The following is a 26,394-nucleotide window of genomic DNA, read 5'->3' on the forward strand; positions in this document are numbered from 1 at the left end:
TTTTGCTCATCTGGCGTATCCTTTTTTCATGCAGCTCGACGCCGGGACGGTTTATTTCTGTTTCAACATTGCGCTCGTCCCTTTGCTCCCCCCTCTCCCCTGTCCCCCTTCCATTTATTATTACAATTTAAAATGCGAATTCTCAATTGAATTTAATTGTGTATATCCGACATTCCCCCTTTAGGGAGCTCTAAATGACTGGTGAGATTGATAAGGAAAAATGAGCGAGCTGTGTCAAAATAGCATTTGTGCCACAGCGATTGTTTACGCAAGCTGGTGACAGCCAATCGCCGAGACTGGTGATTCAGGCGGGCTTTTAAAGCACTGTCAAGTGTAGTGCGGGGCAAACAGGTTTTCCGCTTGATTTACGCACAAAGCTATTTACGGCTTCACAAAAGAATAAAATAAAAATGATGATGATGCTTATCCGTCTCATTTTTTTGTTTTGTTTCCTTTGGCTGAAAGAGAGAAAGAAAGCGCACGTTGCCCCCAAATTGGCATTTTTCTTTCTCTGTTCCTTTTGGGCAACCGCTGCTGCAAAGACAAGTGATTGGAAAAGAAAGAGAATCGAATTGACATTACAAAATTGCGGGCAAGCCAGTGGGGAGAAAAGTCGACGACATTTTATCAGCGTTTCCTCCCCCCCCCACCCAACCCAGCGCATTTGCATATACTTTGAAAGAAATAAAATGGTTCACTTGGATTCATGAAATTGAATTTTCTTATTGTTGACTTCTTTTCTCCCCTTTTGAGATACGCAGATTCCCTCGTCTCCCTCTCTTTTCAGCTCTTATATATTTTTAATTACCTTTATTATTCATTTAACACTTTTTTATCTGTTGTAGTTTTGATTAAACTATCCATTTGTTTTTCACCAAAAATAAATATCAGCTAGGCATTTTCTATCTTTTTAATTCTACATAATACAAACGCTCTCTCACTTGCGCACACTACAATAGCAACAGCAGCATCCCCCTTTTAAGCACGCTTTGTTCCTAATTCTATTTACATCATTATCATTATCATTAATTTTTTTACCTTCTCTATTCTTTTTAAAAGAAGAAGAAAGCCAGCTCGCATAGGACCCAAAAAAACATTGCCAAAAAAGTACCAAACCAATATTAATATTAGTCCTGCTGACCAACACTCGACCTGGTAAAACTGCAGGCCGTGTCTGTTTTTATTATTTCTTCTATTCATTATTTCATAACCTTTCTCTTTTTTCCTATTATTTTCCGTACGACTTGTGGAATAGTGCAAAACAGCCGTAAAACATTATTTTTATTTTGCATAGGGTGTTATTTTCGTGTTGTGGACCCCTTACATGAAGCAGCGTCGATAAACAACTACATTAAAAAATATCTTAATTTTTCGCTCAAAGTTTTTTCTTCTTTTCTTCTTGTTCCTCGATTTTCTTTTCCTTATTTGCACGGGTGCCTCTTTAAATTATCGCTTCTGTAACGGCTTTTCTCGTTGCTTTCTTTCTTTCTTTCTTTGTGTATAAATTTTTTATTTTTATTTTATTTTGTTATTATCTGTGCTCTTTGCATTGACCGCGGCCTCGGGATTCAAAATACCTTTTCTTTATTTTTTTAACCTCACGGCCAAGGAGTGTGGAGGACGAATTTTTTTATTTAACGAAAGGCATTTCCTTTATCACTCGTATTTTATTTTATTTGCATAATAACACAGGCAGCAGCTCTGTCACACCGAGGGAGGGGAAACAAAAAGGACCGCGCGCACGTTATAAAAAATCAACACAATGCAACGTATTAAACCAGACACATCGCGGTCGATGAACGCGGTACCGTACCAGCCGTCGACATCATTGGTGAGCTTGCCGATGCTGACACGCCGTCGACAACGATGGCGACGTCTCTGGCGCTTCCGGGAAGCAACCCTTTTGGGTACCACAAGCGGCCGCGGGTCAACTCGAAGGCGGCGGCACTGGGATCCTTGTTCCGAACGCGCGCGCATACCAAGCGGAACAGCACCAGCGGCGACAGTTTCTCGCCGCCGCTGGCACCGTTGGACACGTCGGACGGCGGGTGGAACACAGGCATCGAGTACCCGGTGGTGTCACCGCTTTTCTCCGAGGAGTGCCTGCAGGAGCTGCTAGGCTCGCCGCCGCAGATAGTGCCAACGTCGCCCGGGATGTCGCCGATGGCGTCGCGGAGGTCCAAGCTGGAGTCGGTCTTGCACAACTCGACCGGACCGTTCCGGAGGCTGCGATCGGGGCCGGCAGCCAAGACGCTGTCGTTTCCGCCGGCGGTCAGCGAGCCGACGGTGGTCAAGCCGCCGGCAGACGAGTTTGTGGTCGTGACGACGGACATGTGCCCGCCGGCGGCGCTGGTCAGCAGCTCGGTCATCAGCGGCGTGGCGTCTGAGGCGCCCGGTGCCATTACGCGGCGCCACAACCCGCCGAACTCGGCCGGCCGGCCGCCCACGCCCAACGGAGCGGCGCGGGCGCGGGCACAGACGCACGTGTCAAAGTCCAGCGAGCACCTACTGACGATGCGGCGCGGCGCCAGCTACACAGAGTCGTCCGAGTCGCTGGTGCGCATCACGACGCCGACACTCTCGGCGTCGTCCTCCGAGGCGTCGCTGCCGCTGGCGCTGGCGCAGGCGCAGCGGCAGAGCGGGTTGCAGCGCAAGGCGCCGGCGCCGCTGCACATGGGCACGCGACCGCGGCCACAGCACAGCCTGCAGCTGCCGGTGAACTCGGCGCTCGGGCCCAGCCTCAAGCCGCCTGCGCCGGCGCTGGCAACTGCGGCGTCGGGCGCATCGGCGCGCAAGGTATCGGAGTGCTCGTTTTCGTCGCTTGAGGACCAGCGCCGCAACTCGAACGGGATGCAGCTGGCTGGGCTGAGCCCGTACATCGTCAGCAGCCTGAGCAAGACGGCGGCCAAGGCGTCGGAGCGGCGGCGGCGGTCATCAGTGCATCGGCCGCGGCGCGGCCGCACAAACTCGGTGACGTCGTCGGGCACGTGGGGGCTGTCGGCGGCGTCGGACGCCACGCTGATGGCCGAGTCCGGGCAGCAGTCCGGGCACCAGCGCAACGCGTCGAACCACTCGCAGTACTCGGGCGAGTACGACGCGAACAGCGCGTCGCAGCAGTCGTTTGACTTCCAGATCCGCAGTGCCGAGTCCGAGTCGTTCTGGCCCAACGACGGGTCGCCGCTGGCGTCGGATCTGGACGATGCCAGCGACGACGAGCTCGGCGCACTCAACGTCGCGTCCGGGTTTCCGTCCAGCTGCAGCGCGCACTTTGACTTTGACAGTAAGCCCGCGGCGGCGCCATCGCTGAGGCAGCGCGCGAACACGGCGGCGCCGGCCATGATCACACGCAGCGCCGACGAGATCCGGCTGGGGTCGCCCGAGAGCTCGCGCTTTGCGGTGCAAGAGCCGCGCGGCATGCTGAGTATGCTGGACCCCAGCAGCCCCGTGCACGGCGACGGCGGCAGCGCGCTGGTGCCGCTGCACATGCTGGCGCACTCGCGGCGGCAGTCGGAGGCCGAGCCGATGTCGCCGTACATCTCGGACCAGATTGACTTTGAGGGCTCGACGCTGACGCAGACGCAGAATAGCGACTGGTTGCTGATGAACCCGTCGAGCAGCGACGGAGAGCAGGCGATGCAGCCGCACCGCCGCCGCATGCGCAAGCGCCGCGTACTGCCGCGCACGCTGTTCAAGGCTGCCTCGCCGCAGCAGCAGCAGCAGCAGCTGGGCCAGCTGGACAGCGACGCGTACGACAGAAACTCAAAGTCCACTGAGACGCTGCTGCTGCTGGCGTGCGACGACGGCTGCGCCAAGGCGGCCGACGCCAATGCCGCCGCAGCACCTGTTCTGCGGCCGGCGATCCTGCCGCTCGACGCGCTGCGGCTGCGCGACCTGCGCATCGTGCCGCGGCTGCCGGCCAGCATTGCCCAGCATATTCACATTGAATGTGTCGGGCGGCTGGCGCTGCACTGCGACGGCCGCTCCACCGTGGGCTGGGCCAGCGCGCGCATCCCGCAGTTCACGCTGCGGTTCCACGCGGCGCTAGCGCGCGCCACTGGGCTGCACACACTGGCGCTGGTCAACATCGGCCTCTGTGCCATCCCGACCGAGCTGCAGCGGTGCCGTGGGCTGCGGCGCCTGGACATGTCGCACAACTGGATTTCCGCGGTGCCTGGCTGGCTGGCGCGGCTACCGCAGCTTGAGCACATTGTGGTGCGTGGCAACCCGCTGCGCACTGTCGCTGCCGATCTCGTTGAGATGCGCCATCGGCTGCACACGCTCGACCTTGGCTGCGGCCAGACGTGGGCCGTGGTGCACCGGCCAATGGCTGCGGTGGCAGCAATGACCGCAGCCGAGCGCACCGATGCGCTTCTGGCCCGGCTGCACGCCACAGCGGCGAAGCGCATGGCCGCCTGCTTGGCTGCCGCGCAGCTGAGCCTGTCGCAGCGCCAGCTCGATGCGTCGCGCGACAGGGCCATGAGGCTGATTGCCTTGTATTCTGACTCCATTTACTCTTCCTTGCGCGAGCCCCGCAACCTGGGCCATTCCGTAGCGCTGCCACACCCGCCCCACAACTAAACCCACTCTTCAACCCCTTCCGTCTGCGATCCTGCGTATTTTTCCACTTTCCTTTATTTGCGTTAATACTCTATATATCATCTTTCCTCCTCTTTTTGCTTCGTCCATCTAGTAGTGCTTCAAACACGCACTATTGCTACTGCATTGTATTTTCGCCTTTACTTGTGCTAAGCTTTTATATTTCGCATGTCCAAAAAACACCTACTATTTTGGTGCAACCCTGTTTACTTATCTGGCAAAGAAACAGGGCGGAGAAAAATAAAATAAAACACGAAGGCGTATGAGGAATGGCGCTCTCACAGACTCCAATAATTTACTGTTGCGATGGCCATTGCTTCCATTCGTTTTTCTGCTTTTTTAGCTATCCTCCCAGCCTCCTCCCCAAACATCCTCATTTTCGATAGCGACGACGAATTTGATAAATACTCTGTAAAAAAACCCAACAAACCACGCTTTTTTTGGGTGCCAATGCCAAACATTAGCCAAAAAAATAGACTAACCATGCGCTGTCAAAAATGTCTCACCACAGGCGCGCAACAACGTTCCTCTATTGTTGGATTTCACATTCGCGCTAGCAGACTATTTAAATTGTTTTCCATCTACAGCTACTATTGTATATTGTACACTAATTTATCATGTTGCCGATAGCACGTGCTGGGCGCGAGGATCTCCTTCAATCCTCAATCTTTATGCGCATGATCTTTTGATATTGAGCCACCCACCCACAAAAATAGAGAGGGAATGTGTGTGTGTATGCTAACTCTCAACCGATTTTGAAATTCAGGTTTTTTATTGTTTCGTCGACTGACGATGAGCATCAAGAACATCAGGCGGCTAAGCAAATTTGGTTCGATTTTTGGTCTCCTTTTTCTTTTGGAATTCACTTTTTTGTCTTTATTTTTTCCTAAATCTTGTATTTCGACGCTTTTTGGGTTTGACATAAAAAAGTGTATAAAGCTACAGGGATATTTTGTCACTTGCTTTCGTTTTCTTTTTTGGGTTGATACAAAAAAAGTAGAAAGTTCCTTAGCTCGGAAAATATAAGTCCTTTTTATTTCTTTTTTCTTAAAGGCAGCTTGCCAGCCAGCCAGCCAGCCCGAATTCACCCAGGAACACCGCAGATACAGAAAAATTAGACAGGTCGGACTGCTGTACCACAACCACCATAAACGATTCTTTGCCGCCCATCGCCCCCTCCCTCTCCCCTCTTCTACCTCACTATTCTCCCCCCGTTTCTCTACTTTATTTCCTTCCTTTTCTGTTTATACATTTGCATTCCTCTCTTTCTTTTTTCTTAATTTTTTTTATTGTCTGTACAACTTGCTCCAACTAAACAGCAATGACTGTGAATGGGAAGAAACGCTCTTTAGACGGCACACAGAACGCTCCATCTGCGCGCACAATACGTCGATGGACGCCGCACTACAATCAAGGCACAGCTCCCACCCATGTTTTTGGTCTGTACTCCACGGAGAAGGCCTGAACTTTGTCTTTGTATCGGCCTCACTCCACTCGTTTCTGGGCTCCGAACAGGCATCGTCAATGACAAACCAATCGTTGTTCGATTACATCCACCCTGATGAAGCAAACCGCGCTCGCTGTGACCTGGTCGGAACTTTTGTTTCAAAGACTTTATTGGGCTCCAGTATAAGGTAACAGAAAATATTAAAAAAGACTGTTTATTATCTCATATTGCTTGCTCATGAGTGACCCCTATTTTTATTATTATTATTATTATTATTCTACTTCTCCCCCTCTCCCCTCCCCTTAATTTTTTGCTTGTGTTTGAGTATTCCCGATATAATAATGTTCCTTTCGTAATTGGCAAATGACAAACTGGCAAATGGCAAACTGTGGTAGTCATCCCTCGATGGATGAAAAATTAATGTTATACAATGTAATACTTGCAAGATACCAATTTATATTTTGTGTATTTTCTGATATTCGCCCGCAACTTCAAACAAAAAAATGAACAAGCCAATTTTTTTCTGCCAAAAGGAAGAGTGATGAGAGCGAGAGCGAGTGAAAAAGCCGAATGTTCCCTAAATATCCTGTGCTTTTCCTTTCAGCCTCCTAGCGCCGCAAAAGAAAACTCATTAGACATAATAATAATAATAATAATATCAAGTCCACTATTCACTATTCACTATTCTGTATATTCTCATTCTTTTGGAAATTGCCATTGGCCAGTGTCCTCATCTTTTTAATTTCCAAATATCCATTATGCCACTCATGTATGTAATACATAAAAAAAATATACGATAGAACGATAGAAGAATGAAAAAAGGATATTTTGTTTTAGTTTTTATTTTTTTTATTGGCACCTAAGCAGCTGGATTCAATCGCTAACATATTCACTCCTTCTTTTTTATCTGTTTTATCTTCTGGCCACATTTGGGCAAACGGAATATTTCGTCATATTGTTGCATGTAAATCTGTTATTTAGATGTCGATTAGGCGATTTGACCTTGAAAAGGCCGATTTTCAGCACATTTTCCGGCGTGCATCAGAATCACACATCCTGCAGCAAAGCCACCACAGTCCAATCCAGCAAGTGCACGATGCCCTTGAGCGCAAGCTGTCGCTTCCGATAATCTCAGATATTACGAAATTGCGGCCGTGGATGGCCAAACAAACAGCGTAAATGTCTTTGGCCAGCCAGCCTCTTCACCCAAAACCCCATGCAGCAGCCAATGCCAAAACGGCTTAGGACAATACTTGAGGATTCCATAGGCTCGCCCACATCAGATCGAGACAGCAGCAACAACATTGATTTCGACGGCGACAATGACAATGGCAAGGATAAAGACAGCAGCACAACCAATTCGCATCCCACTAACTCTAGCAGCACAAGCAGCCATACTGGCGACAATGAGTACTTGATTGCTAATATTGGCATATATCTCGTATCTTCGCGATTGTCAATCATGGTTTGCCACTACGAAGATTCATCGCCAATATCAAAAGGGCTTTTGCCCGCGATTTCAGCAGCAGAACAAACATTGAAGCCCAGCAGTCCAATCCCACTCCCAATACAAATCCTACGCGCTGTGACTGCGCCTCAAGTGCGCTGGCAATGGCCGATGCCGAGCGCGTGCAGCACTTGATTTCACAGATCCACAAGTCCGACGCAATCAGCTTGTCTCGCAGCCCAGCTGCTGCAGAGGCATCATGTACACGGCCCTCTGCGGGCGGCACATTGCCAGTCACTAGTCACAACAGTAGCAGCAGCACCGGCATCGGAAACGGCAGCAGCAGCGCCAGCAGCAGTATGACGAGTGGTGGCGTGTCCTCTCGCCACATGCAGATTTACTCGGTCGATACTGAGCACCTGCTGTGCGCCTTCCCAGAGGATGGGTACCAGCGGGTGTACGGAAAGTTGCCTGCCGAAGCCATAGCACTGGGTACCAGTTTGCAGGCGCTGTGGAAGAACAGTCGGGATAAAAAAATTGATACCCACGCACAGGCCCTGATGGGCCACCTGCACGCGCCCAACTCGGACCCTATTCGGCTTGACCTCCAGGTATGCGCGACTGGGCTGGGCGCGCAGACGGACATCCAAGGCATTATGTTCCGCTGGGGCCATTTGCTGTTTGTGTGCCAGCAGATGCGCAGCGACAGCACGCCCGACTCGGGCATGATTGGCCAGACCGACTCCAGCAAGGGCCCTGTTGGCAAGCGGTAGCGGCAGAGAGGTTGATAACATCTTGTCGAGCTACAATTTTCAAACGCCGCCAAGCGACGACCCTGCACGCGGCAGCTCCAGCGCTCTATCAGCAACAGCAACAGCAGGAATGACACCGACAACAAGCGATTTTGTCACGCGCTTCGATGCTCCCGGTTTGTCGACATACGCAGGACCTGTGCATCACCGGGCAGCTAGCAGGTACCAGGGCGCAGGCACACAGCAAACAATGCACCATCATTTGGGGTCGGTTCAGGAAACACGGCCGTTTTCAATTCCACGCGCGCCGGCATCGATTGCTGCCACTTTGCCTATACGCCCACCGGCTGTTTCGTCATTGTCCGACTCGGCCATACCCCCGCGACGACAATCCTCGTACACGCTGCCGCCGGTCAAGTCTTTCGAGGAAAGACGATTTTCCTACCCGACACAACCAATTAATGCGGATGGCAGCAGTCAGGCACTGCCACCGCCGCCTCCGATGCCATCGCTTCCATCACTCCCGCATCACCAGCAACAGCAACATCAGCACAGTGCCCCTTGTGGATCGGTCAATTCTAGCCCGCTGAGCAACACCCTCACGCGCGGCAGTCCAGCGAGCGCAGTGGCCAGTCCCAGCGGTCGTCTCTCCGAGCTGCGGCAGCGGGTTATTGTTGGCGCGACGATAAGAGCCAACGGGTCGCTGTATACGGGGGTTAGTCCGGCCGGATCTGCGTCGACACAGCCGACACCAACGATATCGCCGTTGTCTGCTGGCATAGTACAGTACACACCGGTATCGCTGTCGCCTGCGCCGCAGTCCGGTTCGCTATCGGGTGCTCCGCGAGTCAATGTATATCCCCCGCCAGAGGTCACTGAGTCGTGGCGGTGGGCCCAGAGCTCTATGCAGCCACAACAGTTACCACAACAGCCACAGCAGTCACAACAGTTGCCTCAGCAGTCCCCTTATCACCAGACGCTGCCACACCAACATCAACAGCAGCAGCAGCAACCACCGCCGCCACCGCCGTCACAGCAATCACACCAGTTGTCACAACAAACACACCAGCCACACCAGCCACAACAGTTGCCTCAGCAGTCCCTTATCACCAGACGCTGCCCACACCAACATCAACACCAACATCAACACCAACATCAACACCAACAGCAGCAGCAGCAACCACCACCACCACAGCCACAGCAGCAGCAGCAATATCCTCATCACATGGCGCTGCAGCAGCATAATTCGCAGTCGTTTAGCTCTATAACTTCGCAGAGACCTCCGCCTCCCCCTCCATTGACTATCAACCGCAACTCAAACCCCAATTCCCCTCACCCATTCAGCATCATGCACGGCTCGATCATGGAGCACTACCAGTCGCCTATGAATTCGTCGGTGGCCTCGCCCAACGTCATCGGTACCCCATTGCCAGCGTCTTTGGCACACCGCAACGGCGACTCTGAAAAGAAAACATGCAAGAGCTGCGGGACCGACTCGAGCCCCGAATGGAGAAAAGGCCCGACTGGCCACAAAACGTAAGTTAGAGGATAAAAATGATAAACCTCAGGCTTTATTCTGCAAACGATTGTCATGTATAATATTTCTTTATTGGTATTTTACAAACTCTTTTTTTCTTGGCTAATTTTTCTTATATCCCCTTGTCTCGGTTTGTTCTGGTCTTACCTTGTCTGGATTGCGTGGATGTAGGTTGTGCAATGCGTGTGGGTTGAGATACGCGCGGTCCATAAACAGGGCGAACAAGAGAGTAACCGGTTAACGACTATTCCCCCAATTTCCTAATATTTTTGTGCTCAAGCATTTTCACCTTGGACCTCAACACCGATATTTGTGCTCCTGATTCATAATTTTATATATATATGTTTATTTATCAACTAGAGCCCACATTATATATATTTAGGACTAGAACCCCCTCCTCATCCCAGTACATCATTTCACACTTTTAATTAGTTTTATTTATTCCTTTTCCTCTCATTCTTTCGACACGCACTCACACTCACACTCACACACTATTTTTTATTATTTGCAGCACTTGCATTACAACCCACTGCAAACACATGTCTTCATATTTAAAACATTTTTTACTGCACAGCCTTTATATTTATTAATATTATATTTATTGCTTAGTTTATTGTTCATTCTTTTTATCTCCATGTCATCTCCAAGCGCCATTTATATCTAAAGCATTTACTACACGCTTGATATACATTGGCTGTGATTGTGGTTGTGTGTTTATAGGCCGCAATATATATAGATATATACACTAAAGTAACATCAATAATAATTCAAATTATTTAATTTATTCTATGCAAGATAAATGTATATCCTGGGATCTTCGGGCGACCGCTGCAAGTAATCGCGATCAATGAGCTTTCCAATTCCCTCCTTGATGATTTTTGGTGGTGCCATGAACCGCGAAGAAAGCTGGTCGATGGTCTCGTTGACCAGCTGCTCGTGCGTCATCCGTCTGCGCGTCTTCATGATGCGCACAACCGCAGCCTCAATCAAATACTGGCGCTCCTGACCAATTACTGCCAGGGACGCCGCCTTTTCTTTCTCGGTCTCCAAGTTATTGCGTGCCGAAACCACGGGTATGCGTATCCGGTATTGGGGCGACTTGAACCCATTGTTGAATGCAAACACGTCAGTCGGTTTGACATCCCGCGACATTGGCGTTTTAGTAAGTACCCTGAACTTGCCGCATGCCAGAGACTGCAAGTGCCGGGTCAGCGCATCTTCAGGGATTTGCGTCCTTTCGCGAATGTCTGTCATCGTCAGCTGCGCGTTCTCGGCGCCGTCGACAAAGAGCATTAAAATGAGCATCTGGAACGTCGATACATTAAGCTCGTGCGTGCGGGTGCCAAAATGCACCTTCAGGTCGGCGCTCCCCATGCTGTACTGCCATGTCAGTCGGCGGCCCGAATGGCACTTGAGGTAGAACGCAGAAAATGTGTCTATCGCCTTTCTCACGCCGCCGGCAGAGGGCAATATGACAGATGATGACGACGCGTCCGCTGGCAATGTGTCTGACGACAATGTCGTCGGCCAGAATGTCGGCGTTAGTACCGAGACGTTGACGTCGAACCCAAGATCTGCAGCCATGCTCGATTCGCGCAGTTCCCGGGCCAGATCACTGGACAGCTGCATGTCCTTAAACATGCCTTCCAGTTTTAGCGTAAACTGTGACCCACATTCGACCTTGAGCTTGACACTACACTCTGCTCGGCATCATCAGAAACACTGCGGCCCAATAGCAACCGCTTGGCCAGGTGCGCCTTGTAATAGTGCTCGAATGCGTCCTTGTTCTTCAAAAAGCGGAACATGAGCACGGAGCGCTCGAGAATATGGTCCATCTCTTGCTCAGTCATCCGGCGCAGGCCGTTCTTAAGGTTCTCGTCTATAAACAGTGACAGGAGTTCGGGAGCCCGGCTGTTGGCGTTGATGACCTCGATAAACGCGTCTTTGATTGCGTTGCGCATGCTCTGGTTCTCCTCGAACGCCTTTTGCAGGAACTCATCGTAGACGTCGTACAGCGAAAGAATTTCCTGGACCCACCGCAGGGCAACTGCCGTCTTTGCTGCTGTGCCAGAGGCATCCAACGCCGAAACTGGCGATTTGGGGGTGTCGCCCTTGCCAGCGCCATCGCTCGGGCCAGTTGTTGTCAATGCAGTGCTTGCCATGATTTCTTTGCCCAGCGCCAAAATGTGATTGTGGGTGCCATCTCTCAGCTCCTTCAACGCCTCTGGAAGCTGCACATAGAGCTTGTATAGTACGCCCAGACTCGGAATGTCGCGCTGATCAAGCATCTGGGCCAGCCCGGCGCCAGGAATAACGAGTATTCTGGTGGAGTAATTGGATATCAGCTTTTCAAGCACCTCTTTGCGCAGCTTTGGGGCACTTGAGGGCGCTAGATACGCATCGACGCGGTCCATCTCGGCATCGAGGTCCGCTTGCGCCGTACGAACGTATTCGGGCGCACCCATATGCTCTATACGCCTCTGCGCATGATGCAAGTAGTGTGCACCGGCCATTGCGTGTAGCCGCAGTTCAAAGGTCGACTGGTACAGCGTGTGTGGATACTCCGGGTCCTGCAACTCGATGAGCATGCCGATCACACTGCGCAGCATGTGCCTGTTGGCATCCCGGAGTTGTTTGCGCTCGTCTTGGATCTGATTCAAAATGGCGTTGTTTAGGGCTTTCAGCACCTGCTGGTCGGCTGTCAATAGAACCTGGTCGCGGAAAACACGCATGCCCATGTCGTAAATCGACGGCAGCTGCGCGGTCTTCACATATACCTTGTCGACATACATAAGGACGTCCTTTATCATGAGCATCGCGGTGACGTGCTCGCTCCACAAAAGCCGGATGCTCGACAGCAGTGCCTCGCCCTGCGCGGCTTCCCTGAGAGTGTTGAACTTTAACACGTGCTCGAGAATATCCTGGTGCATACGCTCGGTGAGATGTGTTTCTAGCACTCGCTTGACGCCCTCGTACAGAAGCGGGCCATTCTTGCTGAGCACCAATCCGTACGCTGTGCGGTACAGCTCTTCGAAAGACAGCTTGGATGCGTTGTGCTTGTAAATCTCGCTGATTGCCAGCGCAATCTTTTCAAACTGTTTTTCCGGATCAACTTGGGGTGTCTACAAGAAAGAAGACAGAAGAAAGGTAGATGTTGTACATATATTGAGCAAAGAGCGTTTAGTGCGACAGCGTATCTGGACTCTGTGTTAACAAGATGCTTTTCCCTTCTTTCAAAGCGTGTGCTGCTGCTGTGACTTACCAGTCGGCGTGCTGGCATAATGCGGCCGCCCGGGCGTTTGTTGGCAAACGACATTGTCGAAATACAGGCAGACAGTGGATAGAGCCCAAATTTAAAACAACCCAGTCTAATTTGGTAAATGAAAAGAATAGCAGTGAGTATATATTAATGGCTGACAAGACAGAGACAAGGGCAAAAAGAAAAGGGCCGACAAAGTCGAGGTTTATTGTTTAAACTTTTTTTTTTTAAAAAAAAGACCCAGACGCAGAAAACATACAACAAATCAATGTGCGCTTGATTGATGGCGACAAAGTGATGACGTTTTCAGTTTGCCAGCACAATGTGCGGGGTAAGGCACATTTTCAGGTTCTGCTCCGTCTCTCTCTCTCTCCTACTTGTTTGCTGCGTGTAAACTTGTTCTCCTTCGATTAACTTTTTTATTTTTATTTTTGTTTGTTACTTTACGCGTCAATGCGCAGATGGAATTAGGAACTACATCGCCGACTCCAACCTTACCGTTGGGCAACACCCCAGAGACAGAGTACGAGAGCCGCATTTCCAATCCAACTCTACACCGACGCAATGCATGACCGAGTACTTCAGCTGGCGCCAGCTCACAGACCTGTCAGAAAAGATACCTGAGCTCGTCGAGCAATTCGGGTCTGTCACGGCCTCGTGCATGGCCGACTGCGTGGCACTTGGCACGGACAACGGAACCATGTTTCATGGACTACCTGGGCCGCGTAAAGTCGGTGCTGGGTTCGCAGGTCTCCTCGTATGGATCGGTGTCTGCGCTCTCATTTTCGTCAGACCACGCCTCGCTTGTTGCCGGGTACTCCCAGGGCTTTGTTGCCATGTGGGACTGGGCTAAAGGTACAACCGTGTCAGTGTCAAGACCGCTGCAGCCCGGAGACAAACCCGACGCGGTCGGCCATCCGGCAGGCACGGCAGTCACTGGAGTTCACTTTGTTGGCAACAGCAAACACCGGTACATTAGCTCCAGCGCTGGCGGAAGCGTTTTCTACCACCACATCGTGCGGCGGCTGCTGACGACAATGAACACGACTCAACTGTCGAGCGCAAGCGGGGGCCCGGGGATTTTGTTTGAAGCGATGCCGCTGCCTGGAGGGACCTATGCGTGCAGACAGACGAGATGGGCCTGGTGGCTGTGCTTACGAGCGGCAGCCTGATTATATTTAAAACAAAAAACGGAGTGGAGCAGCTATATCGGGTGAGCTACCAGCAGCCTGCGCTGTCTGCAAGGCAGCGAGTGGTGCGCACTCAGCTACAAAACATGGCTTCACCAAACAGCCCTATTCTGGCAGCACGTCATGGCTCCCGGCGCTAAAGTTTAAGCGTGCAGCCACGGCCATTGATCCGTCCGAGCGGCACTACAGCCTCCCGCGTCTTGTGTACACGTGGGGGCCCAACATCTACGTTCTATCCGTGGTTTTTGATCGCCAGGTGGCGGAGAACGGTGCGTCGATGGTTGCAGGCAAGACAGCTCCAAGAATCAAGTTTGAGCGGACCTTGGAGTGGGTTGCTGTCGAGGATGTGGTGTTCTGTCGCTGGATGGACACAGAAACGCTGCTCTATATGACCCGGAGTCAGCACATATTGTGTTTGAGACCACTCTGCACCAAGAGACCGAGATATGCTTGTCGCCGCCAAAAGCCATTGCTGGTCGCCCGTGGGTCACAATGGCCACTGGGATTGAGGCTGAGCCCTCGTACGCGCAGGTCATGAGTGTGTACAAGCGCAGGACATTTGCGTTGTGCGGTGTTTCATCCGTGTACACTGGTCGGCTGCTGTCGTGGGTCGAGCGACTGGCTCTGCTTGTGGATCAAGGCCAGTTAATTGATGCCATTACACTGGCAACTGGGCTGTACCGCGGCCACACGGGCCAGGTCGTCATTGGTCTCCCAAGGTCACAGCGCGATGGAGACGCACATGAGAAGAAGAGGCAAACTATGGTCGGCGGCAAGCTGGTTGAGCTCATGCGAGGCTCGCTCGGGCTGATGTTTGGTGGCAGTGATAACGAATTAGAACCCGGATCATATCAGCGCCAGCACGAGCACTGGAAACGCAGTGATTCTGAAATCAGTGCCCTTATTTCAGTCTGCGTCGAGGCTTGCTTGGAAACAGAAAACACGGCGCTCCTATTTGGCGACATCTTCGAGCGCTACTCAGCCAGCAGCAGTGGCAGCGCATATTCCTTGAGACTATAGAGCCTTTCATCATCAGCGGGCAAATTCAGCGCCTACCGCCGCAGATCCTCAACGCCATGGTCGACAGATACGGAGGCACGCCTCAGCTGGTGCGGAGGCTGGGTGAGATTCTGTCCAGCTTGCATCTCAATCAGGGTGACTTTGACATTGACAGAGTTTTGAGCAGCTGCCGCCGGCATGGGCTCTGGAGGACATTTGCCCGGGTCTGGCTAGGCATGGGCGATCCGATTGCGCCGGTGCACTGCATGATTGACGCCGCGACAAAGTCCGGTAAGGACACTGAGAGCACGCACGAGGCCAGCTGGGCGAGCTTCAAGGATGTCAGAGACAGCGACGAAGCGCCAGACACCGTCGTATTCGACTACATGGACATGGTCATCCGCGGGCGCTTCTACCCTGGCGGACAGCCGATTAAGCCCCAGGGCCGCGCCGAAAAGTACAGCACGCTGATTACTGAGCTTGTTTTCCCGCCTGTCGACACCAGCCGGGCTCCAGAAAACATCAGGAAGAGCTACCGCACGCTGCTGGCCTTGCTCGATCTGGACGCCGAGCGCCTTCTGTATACGCTCAAGCGCGTTTTGAGCGACCCGTTTATCGACTTCATCAACCTCATCATCAAGCCTGCTGATACCGGAAAGGCTGCCCAGTACAGCGACCGCTCGCTGCGGCGTGCAAGCCAGGTCAAGTCTTTCCCTCAAATTGTCGTTGACACGCTGTTTGTTCTGACCACGGCCTCTGGCACGAGCAACTCGGCGACACTGCTTACCAAGCGCCAGATCGGCCTTTTATCCAGCTTCGCGCTGACACTGTATGCGACGCGGTTCCCGCTGATCTTCCTTAGAGACGACAGGGTCACCGAATGGACAGACGTTTTGCTGCGGCTGGATGACACATCCACGTTGTCAGAACGCGAGTACGCGTTTGAGCTCTTGTTCAAGCTCAATCCACCGCAATCCTACGCCGACTGCATCGGCCGCGTCCGCCAGGCTGGGTTTTTCCGCGTGCTCGAGCACATCTACTGCGCTGTCGAGCAGTACGGCATGGCACTGCAGACGTACCTGGACCACCCAGACTATGCATACCACCGTGCAGTGTTTGCAGCCATCAGGGAGCTTGCAGCGAGCAAGGGCGACATGGCGCTTGCGGATATCACCGAGTTTGTGCGCAGCCGGGCTGTGGAGCTAGTCGACACTGATGCAAAGAAATTTGTTGACACGGTCGAGTCTGTAGGCTTTCTCGAGCATGCGACAATATTTGATGCGCTGGGCAACCATCCGCAGGCGCAGTTTGCCTACCTGCGTGCACTTTTAGACCCGACACCCAACTCACTGTCGAGAAGCCCCGAGTGCCTGTGCATGCTGCCTGCAAGCGCGGTTTCCGACGAGCGCGCACCGCCCAACATCGGTCTGTCTGACGAGCAGCACATTGTCATTTACCCCTTCCAGTCGCTGGTGCCCGACAGCTCCATAAGACAAACAAGTACCCGCAGCAGTACCACGAGCAGTACCTGGAGCTGATGTGCCAGTTCAATCCGGGAAGCGTGCTGCAGTACTTGAAGCAGCATGTTGACCTGAGCCCCGAACCATTCCGGCTGTCGTATGTGCAGGCGGTCTGCGACAAGCACGGTGTGAGCGACGGGCTGGTGTGGGCACTCGTTCGTCTCGGCGACTTTTCGGGCGCGCTTGACACACTGCTGGCCCAGACTGACCAGGAAGTCGAGAGCGTCAAGGCAGCCGTGCCCGTCGGCGATGCTGCGAATGGCGAATTGGGGTGCTGGGCGAGGCTGACCGGGAGCGGCTGCTGGACCACCTGGACATTGCGGCGCGCAACATCGGCGGGTGCGTGGACGTGTGCAAGGCCGCCCTGGCCAAGCTGGGCAAGGACGTCGCGGCGCAGTCTGCCCAGTACATTTCCAAGCCGTGGCCGGAGCCAGCAGGGCAGATGCTGAGAAGACCAAGAATATGGCAGCCAGGGCGCGCAGCGATTACCAAGCAATGGTCGGAGCACAGCTCTGCGACCTCTGGCTGGCCCTGCTGCGGAGAGTTCTTGCGTACTTGCACGGCACCGGACAGACAATCGACGGCCTGCCTGTAGGATCGCCGCCGAGACGCGCGAGGCGTGGCTGCTGGTGTCCAAGCGACAGCGGTGGATGCTGCATAGCGCATTGGATGTGCTCATATCCGCGGCGTCGCCGGCATCGTCTCTGATCTCGCTGAGACACATTATTCAGCAGCTGCTTGCGTCGGGCACGGTCGCGCCGGCGGAAAGCGCACCGCCGGGGAGTGTTCGGTCCCTAGACATTGCCGAGATTCAGCACCTGCTCGCGGTTGCTGTCAGCGCATACAAGACCGAAGCGCAGCTGATGGTGCTGACCAATGTTCTGGTGGATCATGACCTTTTCACGACGCTTGGGCAGCTCGTGCGGTCGCAGAAGCAGGGCTGGTTTGTTCCGTCAGACACTACTAGCACCAGCGCCGATACCGGCAGCGCACTGGCGAAGTGCGACGTTGGCAGCCTGTATTGTGGCAAGTGCAGCGACCAGCTGTTTGTGGATCGCCGCCAGGACCGTGCAATGGCAGACCGGCGCAAGCAAATGGTACAGTACTTTGAAACGAGCTCTGTGCGCGTCATTGACCTGCACGTATTCGAGATCCGGCGGCGCAGTGGCAGTGGATTAAGTTGCGCAACGCGGCAGCCAACTGGACGAGTCCCGGAGCAAGGCCAGTAGTGGCAGTAGCAGCAGCAGCCAGAAGCGTGTTGTACTGTTCAAGTGTGGGCACGGATTCCATAGAGGGTGCCTGCCAGATGCTGCCAAGCGACAAAGGCGGGAGCTGGCGGAACTGCTGGCCACCAAGTGCTGTCATGCTTGCGCTGCGGCGAGCCTTGACAGTGCCAAATTTAGACTTGCGCTCGGTTTGAAAATAAACATTTCTATTTCCTTTTCACACTATTTTTTCCGCCAGTGGCAATGGCAATAGCAGAGGTGGGTGTTTTTTTGTTATATTGGCGATATAGATATTTGGGTCCTCGTGCCACTCGCTGCTGCCTCTTGGCACCTTAAATTACAGGAAATTTGCATCCACTTTTTTATTTTTACCTTCCTTCGCTCAGACCTTCGATATTTTATGCCTTGCATTGCGCGCACGTGCATTGCGGCGACGCAGAAAGCACGCGCAGGCGTAAAAAGGGAGAGGATTTGAGGCATTTCTAGCAGCACAGCGCTGAGGAAGTTCAATTTTTGTTTTTGAAGTGGCGGCCGCTGACTGGACAAACCGAACCAAGCCTCGCGGGCACAATAAAACAGAAATCGGTGGCCCCTACTCCGCAATCAAAAGCAAACCAACCCCTGCTGCTGCTGCTGCTTTTGTCCTCGCCTTTGCTTCTGCTTTTGCTGCTCAGCGGAGGGACTGTCCAACAGCAACACAACCAGTTTTTTTCGACGCTCTTTTATTTGCTGGCTTCTTGCAGCAGGCAGCAAGGAAAAAGGAACAAAAAGGAAAACATCATTGAGGATCGAGTGTGGCAGGCTCACACGTTGCAGAGAAGAAAAACGACCAACAGAAAGGAGGACGGGGGGAAGGATGCGTCAAAAAGCAGAAATAATAGAAATCCCACCACCCATGCTGCTGAAGCGGGGAGGGCGCCTAAACCAATACAAGTAGCGCCAGTCCTTTCCCGAGCGCTGCAAACTGCTTTTCTCTTCTGCTCTTCTCTTGTTTCTCTAGCTAATTTTTCTACACCTCTCTTTCTCTCTTTCAGGCAAATCGTTTTTTACGAACTGCAATATTTTCTTCCAAAAGCTCGCTTGTTGATTTTCTCTAGCTAAACCCCTACTCACTTAACAAACTATCACTATGGAGGACGACGTCGCTGCTGTAAGTGTTGCTCTAATAGCCTTGCGCAATAAATAAAATATATAAAGTGAATCCGGCTGCAATCTGTTTCATGTTCTTATAGCTCATCTCTCCCATCTCGAGTGTTCAAAGACCGACGCACTGCAAAGCGCGTCTGTTTAACATTCTGGAGGCAGGGCGTGTTTTCCATAGTTGCAGCCGATTTTTCTGCGCTGCTTGTTTTTTTGGTCCCCATCTGTCTTGAATTTCGAATCTTGCTAATTTTATTTCTCATCTGGGTTTCAATTGTTATCTTCTCTGCTTTTATCTCTGATGTAGCTTGTTATCGATAACGGTTCCGGCATGTGCAAGGCCGGTTTTGCCGGTGACGACGCTCCCCGCGCTGTAAGTAAAGCAACAACAACAAACAAACCAACAACAACAACAACGCCGCGCACGAGCCGATCCTAGCGACACCAAAACACCCGCTGTTTTTGGGGCTCTGGATTGGCACCTGCGCCTGTGTGTTTGTATATCCATGCCAATATGCTCTATGCACACTGCATGGAGAAAGAGACTCAACACGCGCTAATTATTTACTCCCTTTCGATGCAATTGTCTTTGTTTCTTTGCGCTTTGACTGGCAACACTCTTTTATTTAGGTCTTCCCTTCTATTGTCGGCCGTCCCCGCCATCACGGTGTGATGGTCGGCATGGGCCAGAAGGACTCGTATGTCGGTGACGAGGCCCAGTCCAAGCGTGGTATCCTCACCCTCCGCTACCCCATTGAGCACGGTATCGTCACTAACTGGGACGACATGGAGAAGATCTGGCACCACACTTTCTACAACGAGCTCCGCGTTGCCCCTGAGGAGCACCCCGTCCTGCTCACTGAGGCCCCCCTCAACCCCAAGAGCAACCGCGAGAAGATGACCCAGATCATGTTCGAGACCTTCAACACCCCAGCCTTCTATGTCGCATCCAGGCCGTGCTCTCGCTGTACGCCTCCGGCCGTACCACCGGTATCGTCCTCGACTCGGGCGATGGTGTCACCCACACTGTCCCCATCTATGAGGGTTACGCCCTGCCCCACGCCATTCTGCGTCTCGACCTTGCTGGCCGCGACCTCACCGACACCTGGTACCATCCTCACCGAGCGCGGCTACTCCTTCAACACGACCGCCGAGCGCGAAATCGTGCGTGACATCAAGGAGAAGCTCTGCTACGTCGCCCTCGACCCTGAGCAGGAGGCTGAGACCTCGAACAAGTCGACCTCCCTCGAGAAGAGCTACGAGCTGCCCGACGGTCAGGTCATCACCATCGGTAACGAGCGTTTCCGCTGCCCTGAGGCTCTGTTCAAGCCCAGCAACCTCGGCATGGAAGCTGCCGGTATTCACGAGACCACCTACAACTCGATCATGAAGTGCGATGTTGATATCCGTAAGGATCTTTACAGCAACATTGTCCTGTCGGGAGGTACCACCATGTACCCCGGTATCTCGGACCGTATACAGAAGGAGGTTTCGGCCCTGGCTCCCTCGACCATGAAGATCAAGATCGTTGCTCCCCCAGAGCGCAAGTACTCCGTCTGGATTGGTGGTTCCATCCTGGCCTCTCTGTCGACCTTCCAGCAGATGTGGGTCTCGAAGCAGGAGTACGACGAGTCCGGTCCCTCGATCGTCCACCGCAAGTGCTTCTAAGAAGCTTGCTGTTGGTCTTTTCCCGCTTGTTTTCTCATTTTTTCTATCAGCTCTCTTTTTTTAATCGGTCAAGATAACACTGAACTTTGTTTCTTTCTGCCCAGGCGCTGGAAAAAAACATGACAAAAAAATGAAGTCTGCTTTGCGAGCGATGTGTTGGAAAATAAAACAATGCGCAATGATGCGATCCGCCTCTTAAAAATCCCTTTTTCCGAATTCAAAAAAATAGAGCGCATATGTCCGCCTCGTATCCGAATTGGTGTTTTTTTAAATCGGGGGATCACATCTTTTTTATATGGTATAAGCGACGCCGTGCCACACTTGCCTTTATTGAATTATGGATTTGAACAGCGATTAAATCAAGCATATGCCAATTTTTTTGCACATATGGTTGTAATGTGTCGGCTTTTTCCTGTACTTCCCCTTTTCCCAACTTTGTAAGTGGGGGAGGGAGTGGGAGATTTAGCATACTTTTCGATGGAAAAGTTAGGAGATATCGAGCTATTATATCAACAAACCTGACTAGACCAAGGTTCTGTGGGAGGTCTCGCTTTTTCAATTTAAGAGGATTCCCTTTTTTGTCGCATTCATTATATTGGATTTTTTTTAAAATTTTAGTATATTTGCATAGAATAAAAATACTAAAAAACAAAAAAAAATATTGGGCTGCCACTCAGCCTTCTGTCAAAGCAAGCGTTCTCTAATAACGCAAGCATATCTAAAAGGCTGATGACGCCGGTACAGCTGCCAATGTCAAAAAGGATATCAAAAAGCGAAAGTGGAAGAAACGGGACAGTCGGTTCCCTTACATCGATGATCTGATGTGTGACGATGCCTCAGTTGGATCGTTCGTGTTGTTTTCATTGGTCTCGGCAGGTGTGAGATCCTGCTGCGACACAAATTCAAAGTTTCCTAATCGACGAGTTCCGACATCCAAGTTCTGCCTGGCATGCCATTTCAAGATGGAAAAACATCACTAGGTGCCCAATCCGCATAAAGTCAGCAAGTCCAACTGTAAGCCCAAGCCAAGCCCAAGCATACAGATAGCGGCACTGCAACTGATGCGCTGCAACCGCCAGTCCCTGTCAGCCAACGTCGTCGAGACTTACGGCGCTAAGTGTGGATAGTCAAAGGACAAGATACAGCGCAAAATCTGGCAGCAGGAGAAAAACGACGCGTTGGACAGACAGCAGTGGGAACAGCAACTTTCAGTCTCAGATGCGGGCCAATCAGGCTCGTTGACAAAGCTATTGAGAATTATCCTTTGCCACGGCCTGGTGTGGTGCACTAACAAGAAATGCTGCAGACCTGGTATGCCGATGGTATGCCAATTGACCGCGATAGCGACGAGAAAAGCCGAGCAGTGTCACAGCTAAGCAGCGCGTCGACAACTTGGAGAATGCTGACGCGCACTACGTCGCAGCGACGCCCTCCAAGTCCAGCAAATATCCTGAACGCAGGAGTGGTTGGAGCAGAGACATGGCTGCGGATTTGAATTTCAGGCTCATTACTGTTTGGCATTCCAAAGGCAGAGGCCCCCTAAGTATTTTCAATGCACTTCTGCTGCTGCTGATTTTCCGCTGATTCTTCCGCTGAGACTGCATCGACAGCGACAGCTAATTCAACAAAAAAGGATGAGTGCAGAGTCAAAAAAAAACCAAGCACATAGCAAGACCCCAGCGACAGCTATTTATTTCTGTGACATGGCCTGAACATAATTATCTATTCATGCTCAAGCTCTCAGTTGATCCTAATCTCCAGGCGGGCCGATTAAAAAGTTTTACTTTCTACTAAAATTATTGCTTTTATTTACTTATGTACAGGGTTCCCAAAAGGTTTCCATCACAACCATGTGCTTACGCATATTAATTGGCCTGCTAAAACAAAAACATCTGCCCCTGCATTTTATCCTTGTCTCTCCGAAAAAAATTGTATTATTATCCACACTTGCAATTCGACACAAAATGCATAGGCTCACGACTATCGGACGCATGCTTGCTACGAGCGCAGCAAAGCTAGAGGTAAACAACAACAAAATAAACACAAGGGAATCACCAAAACCAATTGTGAAAATAAACACCCACACCCACGCTGTGACTATCATACTCACCCTGCTCTCTGCATTATTATATTCTGGCTGATTCGGCATCCCACTTCGTAGAGCGCGCACAGTGTTGGACGCAAATCGACGGCTATTTGCCAGAGCCAGATTCGCCTGGCGAGCACGAGCACATCCAACTCATCTGTCAAGCGCGTAAACAGCAGCGGGTCATCCTTTAATCCAGGCTCTAGCTCAGGCGCAGCCGAGCCCGAAACATTCACAGCTCCTGCAAAGGCAACCCCGGCGTTTAAATCGACAGACACACCAGATCAGAATCTCTCAGGCAGTCTGTTCAACCCCTCCGAAGGGTACCTTCAGGGCTCGCAGTGGTCGACATCCTTCGAGGGCATGGCCACAGAGCCCTTCGAGACCCGTATCGGCGAGATCTTGATGGCGCCCGTGGCTGAAAACGAAATTGAGATTAAGCCTGATGGCTTGCTGTACTTGCCTGAGATCAAATACCGCCGCATCCTCAACCGCGCTTTTGGTCCCGGCGGCTGGGGCCTGGTCCCCAGAGGCGCTCACTCGGTTGCCGGCCGCACGCTTTCGCGCGAATACGCACTTATCTGCTTGGGCGTTTCATCTCGCAGGCACGCGGTGAGCAGGACTACTTTGATGAGGGCGGTTTGGCGACAGCCACCGAAGGGTGCAAGTCGAACGCGTTGGTGCGCTGCTGCAAGGATCTGGGTGTTGCCAGCGAGCTGTGGGACCCCGCGTTCATTTCAAAGTTCAAGGCCAAGCATTGCGCCGAGGAATGGGTTACGCATGCTGTCAAGGGCAACAAGAAGCGGATGTGGCGCCTGAAGGAGCGCCAGTGGGAGTATCCCTGGTCCAAGAAGTAAATGCGAGACCTTCGGAACGCAACTTGCACTTTACTTATTTTTTCTCTCATGTTGGCCTTGAGTTTGTCTCTTTTGATTCATGAATAATATATTCGGACATTTTCCAACTCGGAGCTAGGCTCTTCTGTTGCGATGCTCGCGTCTATAGGCCAATTTGATTCTGGCAGCAAAGATATTGACAAATTTGAAGCTTTGTATTTCCAGCTAGATCTTGAAAGCAGAACATGATTGACAAAAAACAAGTCCCAAAAACATAGAAATACCAGGCTGCAACATTCCCCTGGTAGCTAATAAAAGATTTTATACTTCTACCCAGAACTTTACTGCTTGGAGACAGAGTTGCGGGAGGCAGAAGAACGGCGGCGACGGAGCTCCTCCTTGCGCTCGCGGTGCTCCTTGTTGCGCTGGGCGAGGAGCTTGGCGTAGTCGGCGGCGGCCTCCTTGGACTTCTCCTGCTGGCGCTTCTTGAGGGTAACCAGGCGGCGCTTGTGCATGAGGGTGCGGGGAGTAACCAGGCGCTGGATCTTGGGGGCCTTGGTGTAGGGCTTCTTGTCAGCGTTCTTGGGGATGATCTCGCGACGGATAACAAACTTGCGCACGTCGTCCTCCTTGGTCAGGTTGAACAGCTTGCGGATGTTGTTGGCGCGCTTGGGGCCAAGACGCTTGGGGACGGAGCCGTCGGTCAGGCCGGGGATCTGAGCCTCACCCTGCTTGATGATGGCAAGGGAGATGACCGAAAGATCGGCGGCGACAATGCAACCGCGGACCGACTTGCGGCGACGCTCACCAGTGCGGCGGGCACGGAAGCACGAGTGGCCGTCAGACAGGAGCAGACGGACGCGACCTGGGGTCAGGACACCCTGCTTCATAGGGAAACCCTGCTTGTCGTTACCGCCGGTAATGCGGAAGACGTAGCCCTTGAACTCGTCACCAAGGGTGTCGCCGGAGACCTCCTCCGAGATACGCTTATCATAGAAACCGCGGACTCTGCGCTCGTCATCGATTTCGATGGTCTTCTGGCAGCCATTGGCCAGGTTCGCAATGTTAAGCTACAAATATGGAAGGCGAAAGAGCAACAATCGACATGGCAATTAGTGTGTGTGGAAAATACAAATATTAATACCAGGCGTGTATGTGTTTCGCTCAAAGCGCCCAAATATAATCATCCCAGTGAACGCGGAGTTGTGCGTGGTGAATGCAAGTGTAATTTAAGTGGTGACGGAAACTGTAGCTGTGGCTGTTGCTGTTAATGTAGTTGTTGTCGCTGCTACGGCTCTGTTGCTGCAGCATCATCTGCTGCTGCTAGTGCTGTTGCCAATAGTACTATGCCAGTGGTTTAACAAAACCTGTATTGGCCACTCCAGCAGCCAAAATGGCAGCCCAAAAAAATCTGGGGATTCGGAACAGAGACGATCAGCTGCTGGTAAACCGAGAGCCGCACAAAGGACTACCAAACTAAAATACGCCATAGAGCTAGCAATAGTACTTGGCAGTGGCTAGTAAGTGGCTAAGCAGTCGCTTTGGCCTAGTGCTGGCCCTCTCTGTCGCAAATTAAGAACTCCCATCCAGATTTTAAATTTCTGGCTTCAATTCGAAATGCTTGTTTTTAAATTCGTACACGCAAAATAACGCCCTCGTTTAGCGTCTAGCAGCATCAATCCAACGCCCAACAACAACGCGAATCCATCCGCCCTGCCGTACAGACCCCCTATCTGGCACACAACTAAACGGGGTATTCTGTGACTCGCATCCATCCACTTTGTTTCCACACCGCATCCAACGCGTCCAAGGGGCAGAAATGAATCTTCGTGCGAGATCTTGCCTTCATATTGGGTGAGTATGATATAAAATTTACCGCGCGAGAGGAAAAGAGGAGGAAAAACTGCTGCTTTCAGGCTAGTTGCCAGTGTCAATAATTCGCGCCTTGGGCTAGCAACAGCCAACGGGTTTTAATTGACTTTCTTATACTGTATTCAATGAGGATTGCGAAAAAGGACGAATCCAACGCCAAAAATAAACATTGATATATCGGCTCGGTTCACACTATTAACCGAGTCGTTATGTTTTATAGGCACAGATTCTGAGCCAAGTTTGTTTATGCGAATTGTGCTGTATATTATTAGGGTTGGTAAATTGAAATTATAATAGTATACAGACACCAAATCACCGTTGGTCGTCGCCTCTCGAAAACCGCCTCCGAGAAAACGCAGGCATTTGTAGATGATCTTGCGAGCGTTGGTCCAAAGAGTCCAAATACTTTTGCGTCGTGGGTGTTAGCTTATAACTCTGAGAATTCACGCTACCACTCCCAATGCTGCCATATTGTTAGCATTGGTATGAGCACTACCAACACGCTGCACCACCACCCACACGCCTTCGTGTGGCGGGAATCGGCGGCGGACGGTCATATGGTCTTTTTGAGCCGCGCGCTGAATCGCCTGTATCGCTGACAATGTGTTTTATGCGGGACACAAGTCCTGAAATCCCCGATGTTGACGAAGACACTGACCGAGATGCTGAAGTCCCTTCAGCCGCCGAAAATGATGAGACTGCCCTGCCATCCGCTTCAGACCTGGGCGCGCCGCTATACAGTTGGGAAGAAACGACAGCGGCCGACGATAAGCATTAAACGTGACATGCTCGGTCTCCTCGTACCCCTCGACTTCAAAT

The 26,394-nt window shown here is 51.9% G+C and overlaps 8 protein-coding genes across 8 annotated transcripts; 6 read left to right on the forward strand and 2 right to left on the reverse strand.

Moving 5' to 3' along the window:
• The first annotated feature begins 1,533 nt into the window (after positions 1-1,533).
• On the forward strand, positions 1,534-4,683 carry BX661DRAFT_99059 (uncharacterized protein). The gene is made up of 2 exons (XM_051539644.1): positions 1,534-2,642; positions 2,703-4,683. Exons 1-2 carry the CDS (start codon positions 1,867-1,869, stop codon positions 4,576-4,578), a joined length of 2,652 nt encoding a protein of 883 aa, XP_051392060.1. The 5' UTR covers positions 1,534-1,866; the 3' UTR covers positions 4,579-4,683.
• Positions 4,684-8,029: 3,346 nt separating this feature from the next.
• Positions 8,030-10,437, forward strand: BX661DRAFT_99093 (uncharacterized protein). The gene is made up of 3 exons (XM_051539645.1): positions 8,030-9,234; positions 9,367-9,778; positions 9,951-10,437. The coding sequence occupies exons 1-3, from the start codon at positions 8,373-8,375 to the stop codon at positions 10,018-10,020; spliced, it is 1,344 nt and encodes a 447-aa protein (XP_051392061.1). The 5' UTR covers positions 8,030-8,372; the 3' UTR covers positions 10,021-10,437.
• Positions 10,438-10,540: 103 nt separating this feature from the next.
• On the reverse strand, positions 10,541-13,230 carry BX661DRAFT_181297 (cullin-3). Its single transcript, XM_051535665.1, is given in 3 exon segments — positions 10,541-11,465; positions 11,477-12,901; positions 13,042-13,230. 3 exon segments carry the CDS (start codon positions 13,093-13,095, stop codon positions 10,566-10,568), a joined length of 2,379 nt encoding a protein of 792 aa, XP_051392062.1. The 5' UTR covers positions 13,096-13,230; the 3' UTR covers positions 10,541-10,565.
• A 236-nt stretch (positions 13,231-13,466) lies between these two features.
• Positions 13,467-14,358, forward strand: BX661DRAFT_99145 (uncharacterized protein). Its single transcript, XM_051539646.1, has one exon. It carries the CDS (start codon positions 13,746-13,748, stop codon positions 14,208-14,210), a length of 465 nt encoding a protein of 154 aa, XP_051392063.1. The 5' UTR covers positions 13,467-13,745; the 3' UTR covers positions 14,211-14,358.
• A 362-nt stretch (positions 14,359-14,720) lies between these two features.
• BX661DRAFT_170506 (Golgi CORVET complex core vacuolar protein 8-domain-containing protein) lies at positions 14,721-18,309 on the forward strand (the record flags this gene model as incomplete). Its single annotated transcript, XM_051533628.1, has 5 exons — positions 14,721-15,219; positions 15,249-16,652; positions 16,694-17,018; positions 17,343-17,849; positions 18,264-18,309. The coding sequence occupies 5 exons, from the start codon at positions 14,721-14,723 to the stop codon at positions 18,307-18,309; spliced, it is 2,781 nt and encodes a 926-aa protein (XP_051392064.1).
• Positions 18,310-18,930: 621 nt separating this feature from the next.
• Positions 18,931-20,867, forward strand: BX661DRAFT_99153 (actin family). The gene is made up of 3 exons (XM_051539647.1): positions 18,931-19,123; positions 19,421-19,486; positions 19,744-20,867. Exons 1-3 carry the CDS (start codon positions 19,103-19,105, stop codon positions 20,779-20,781), a joined length of 1,125 nt encoding a protein of 374 aa, XP_051392065.1. The 5' UTR covers positions 18,931-19,102; the 3' UTR covers positions 20,782-20,867.
• A 1,211-nt stretch (positions 20,868-22,078) lies between these two features.
• On the forward strand, positions 22,079-23,724 carry BX661DRAFT_193673 (mitochondrial genome maintenance MGM101-domain-containing protein; the record flags this gene model as incomplete). The annotated part of the gene is given in 3 exon segments (XM_051537801.1): positions 22,079-22,103; positions 23,067-23,458; positions 23,473-23,724. 3 exon segments carry the CDS (start codon positions 22,079-22,081, stop codon positions 23,722-23,724), a joined length of 669 nt encoding a protein of 222 aa, XP_051392066.1.
• A 320-nt stretch (positions 23,725-24,044) lies between these two features.
• BX661DRAFT_170509 (40S ribosomal protein S6) lies at positions 24,045-26,132 on the reverse strand (the record flags this gene model as incomplete). Its single annotated transcript, XM_051533629.1, has 2 exons — positions 24,045-24,773; positions 26,028-26,132. The coding sequence occupies 2 exons, from the start codon at positions 26,130-26,132 to the stop codon at positions 24,045-24,047; spliced, it is 834 nt and encodes a 277-aa protein (XP_051392067.1).
• Between the last annotated feature and the right edge of the window lie 262 nt (positions 26,133-26,394).

The sequence above is a fragment of the Kickxella alabastrina genome, assembly GCF_025024165.1.
Source record: "Kickxella alabastrina strain RSA 675 chromosome Unknown BX661scaffold_9, whole genome shotgun sequence".
Lineage (NCBI taxonomy): Eukaryota > Fungi > Kickxellomycota > Kickxellomycetes > Kickxellales > Kickxellaceae > Kickxella > Kickxella alabastrina.

What these genes read in the sequence shown, in the direction of transcription:
- BX661DRAFT_99059 (XM_051539644.1), top strand. Translation starts at nt 1,867, where the DNA reads ATGGCGACGTCTCTGGCGCTTCCGGGAAGCAACCCTTTTGGGTACCAC. An exon ending in CAGGCGCAGCGGCAGAGCGG is followed by an intron (nt 2,643 to 2,702) that starts GTTGCAGCGCAA and finishes GCCACAGCACAG; the next exon opens with CCTGCAGCTGCCGGTGAACT.
- BX661DRAFT_99093 (XM_051539645.1), top strand. Translation starts at nt 8,373, where the DNA reads ATGACACCGACAACAAGCGATTTTGTCACGCGCTTCGATGCTCCCGGT. An exon ending in CCAGACGCTGCCACACCAAC is followed by an intron (nt 9,235 to 9,366) that starts ATCAACAGCAGC and finishes GACGCTGCCCAC; the next exon opens with ACCAACATCAACACCAACAT. An exon ending in GGCCCGACTGGCCACAAAAC is followed by an intron (nt 9,779 to 9,950) that starts GTAAGTTAGAGG and finishes GCGTGGATGTAG; the next exon opens with GTTGTGCAATGCGTGTGGGT.
- BX661DRAFT_181297 (XM_051535665.1), bottom strand. Translation starts at nt 13,095, where the DNA reads ATGTCGTTTGCCAACAAACGCCCGGGCGGCCGCATTATGCCAGCACGC. An exon ending in TTATGCCAGCACGCCGACTG is followed by an intron (nt 12,902 to 13,041) that starts GTAAGTCACAGC and finishes TCTTTCTTGTAG; the next exon opens with ACACCCCAAGTTGATCCGGA.
- BX661DRAFT_99145 (XM_051539646.1), top strand. Translation starts at nt 13,746, where the DNA reads ATGGACTACCTGGGCCGCGTAAAGTCGGTGCTGGGTTCGCAGGTCTCC.
- BX661DRAFT_99153 (XM_051539647.1), top strand. Translation starts at nt 19,103, where the DNA reads ATGGAGGACGACGTCGCTGCT. An exon ending in TGGAGGACGACGTCGCTGCT is followed by an intron (nt 19,124 to 19,420) that starts GTAAGTGTTGCT and finishes TCTCTGATGTAG; the next exon opens with CTTGTTATCGATAACGGTTC. An exon ending in GTGACGACGCTCCCCGCGCT is followed by an intron (nt 19,487 to 19,743) that starts GTAAGTAAAGCA and finishes TCTTTTATTTAG; the next exon opens with GTCTTCCCTTCTATTGTCGG.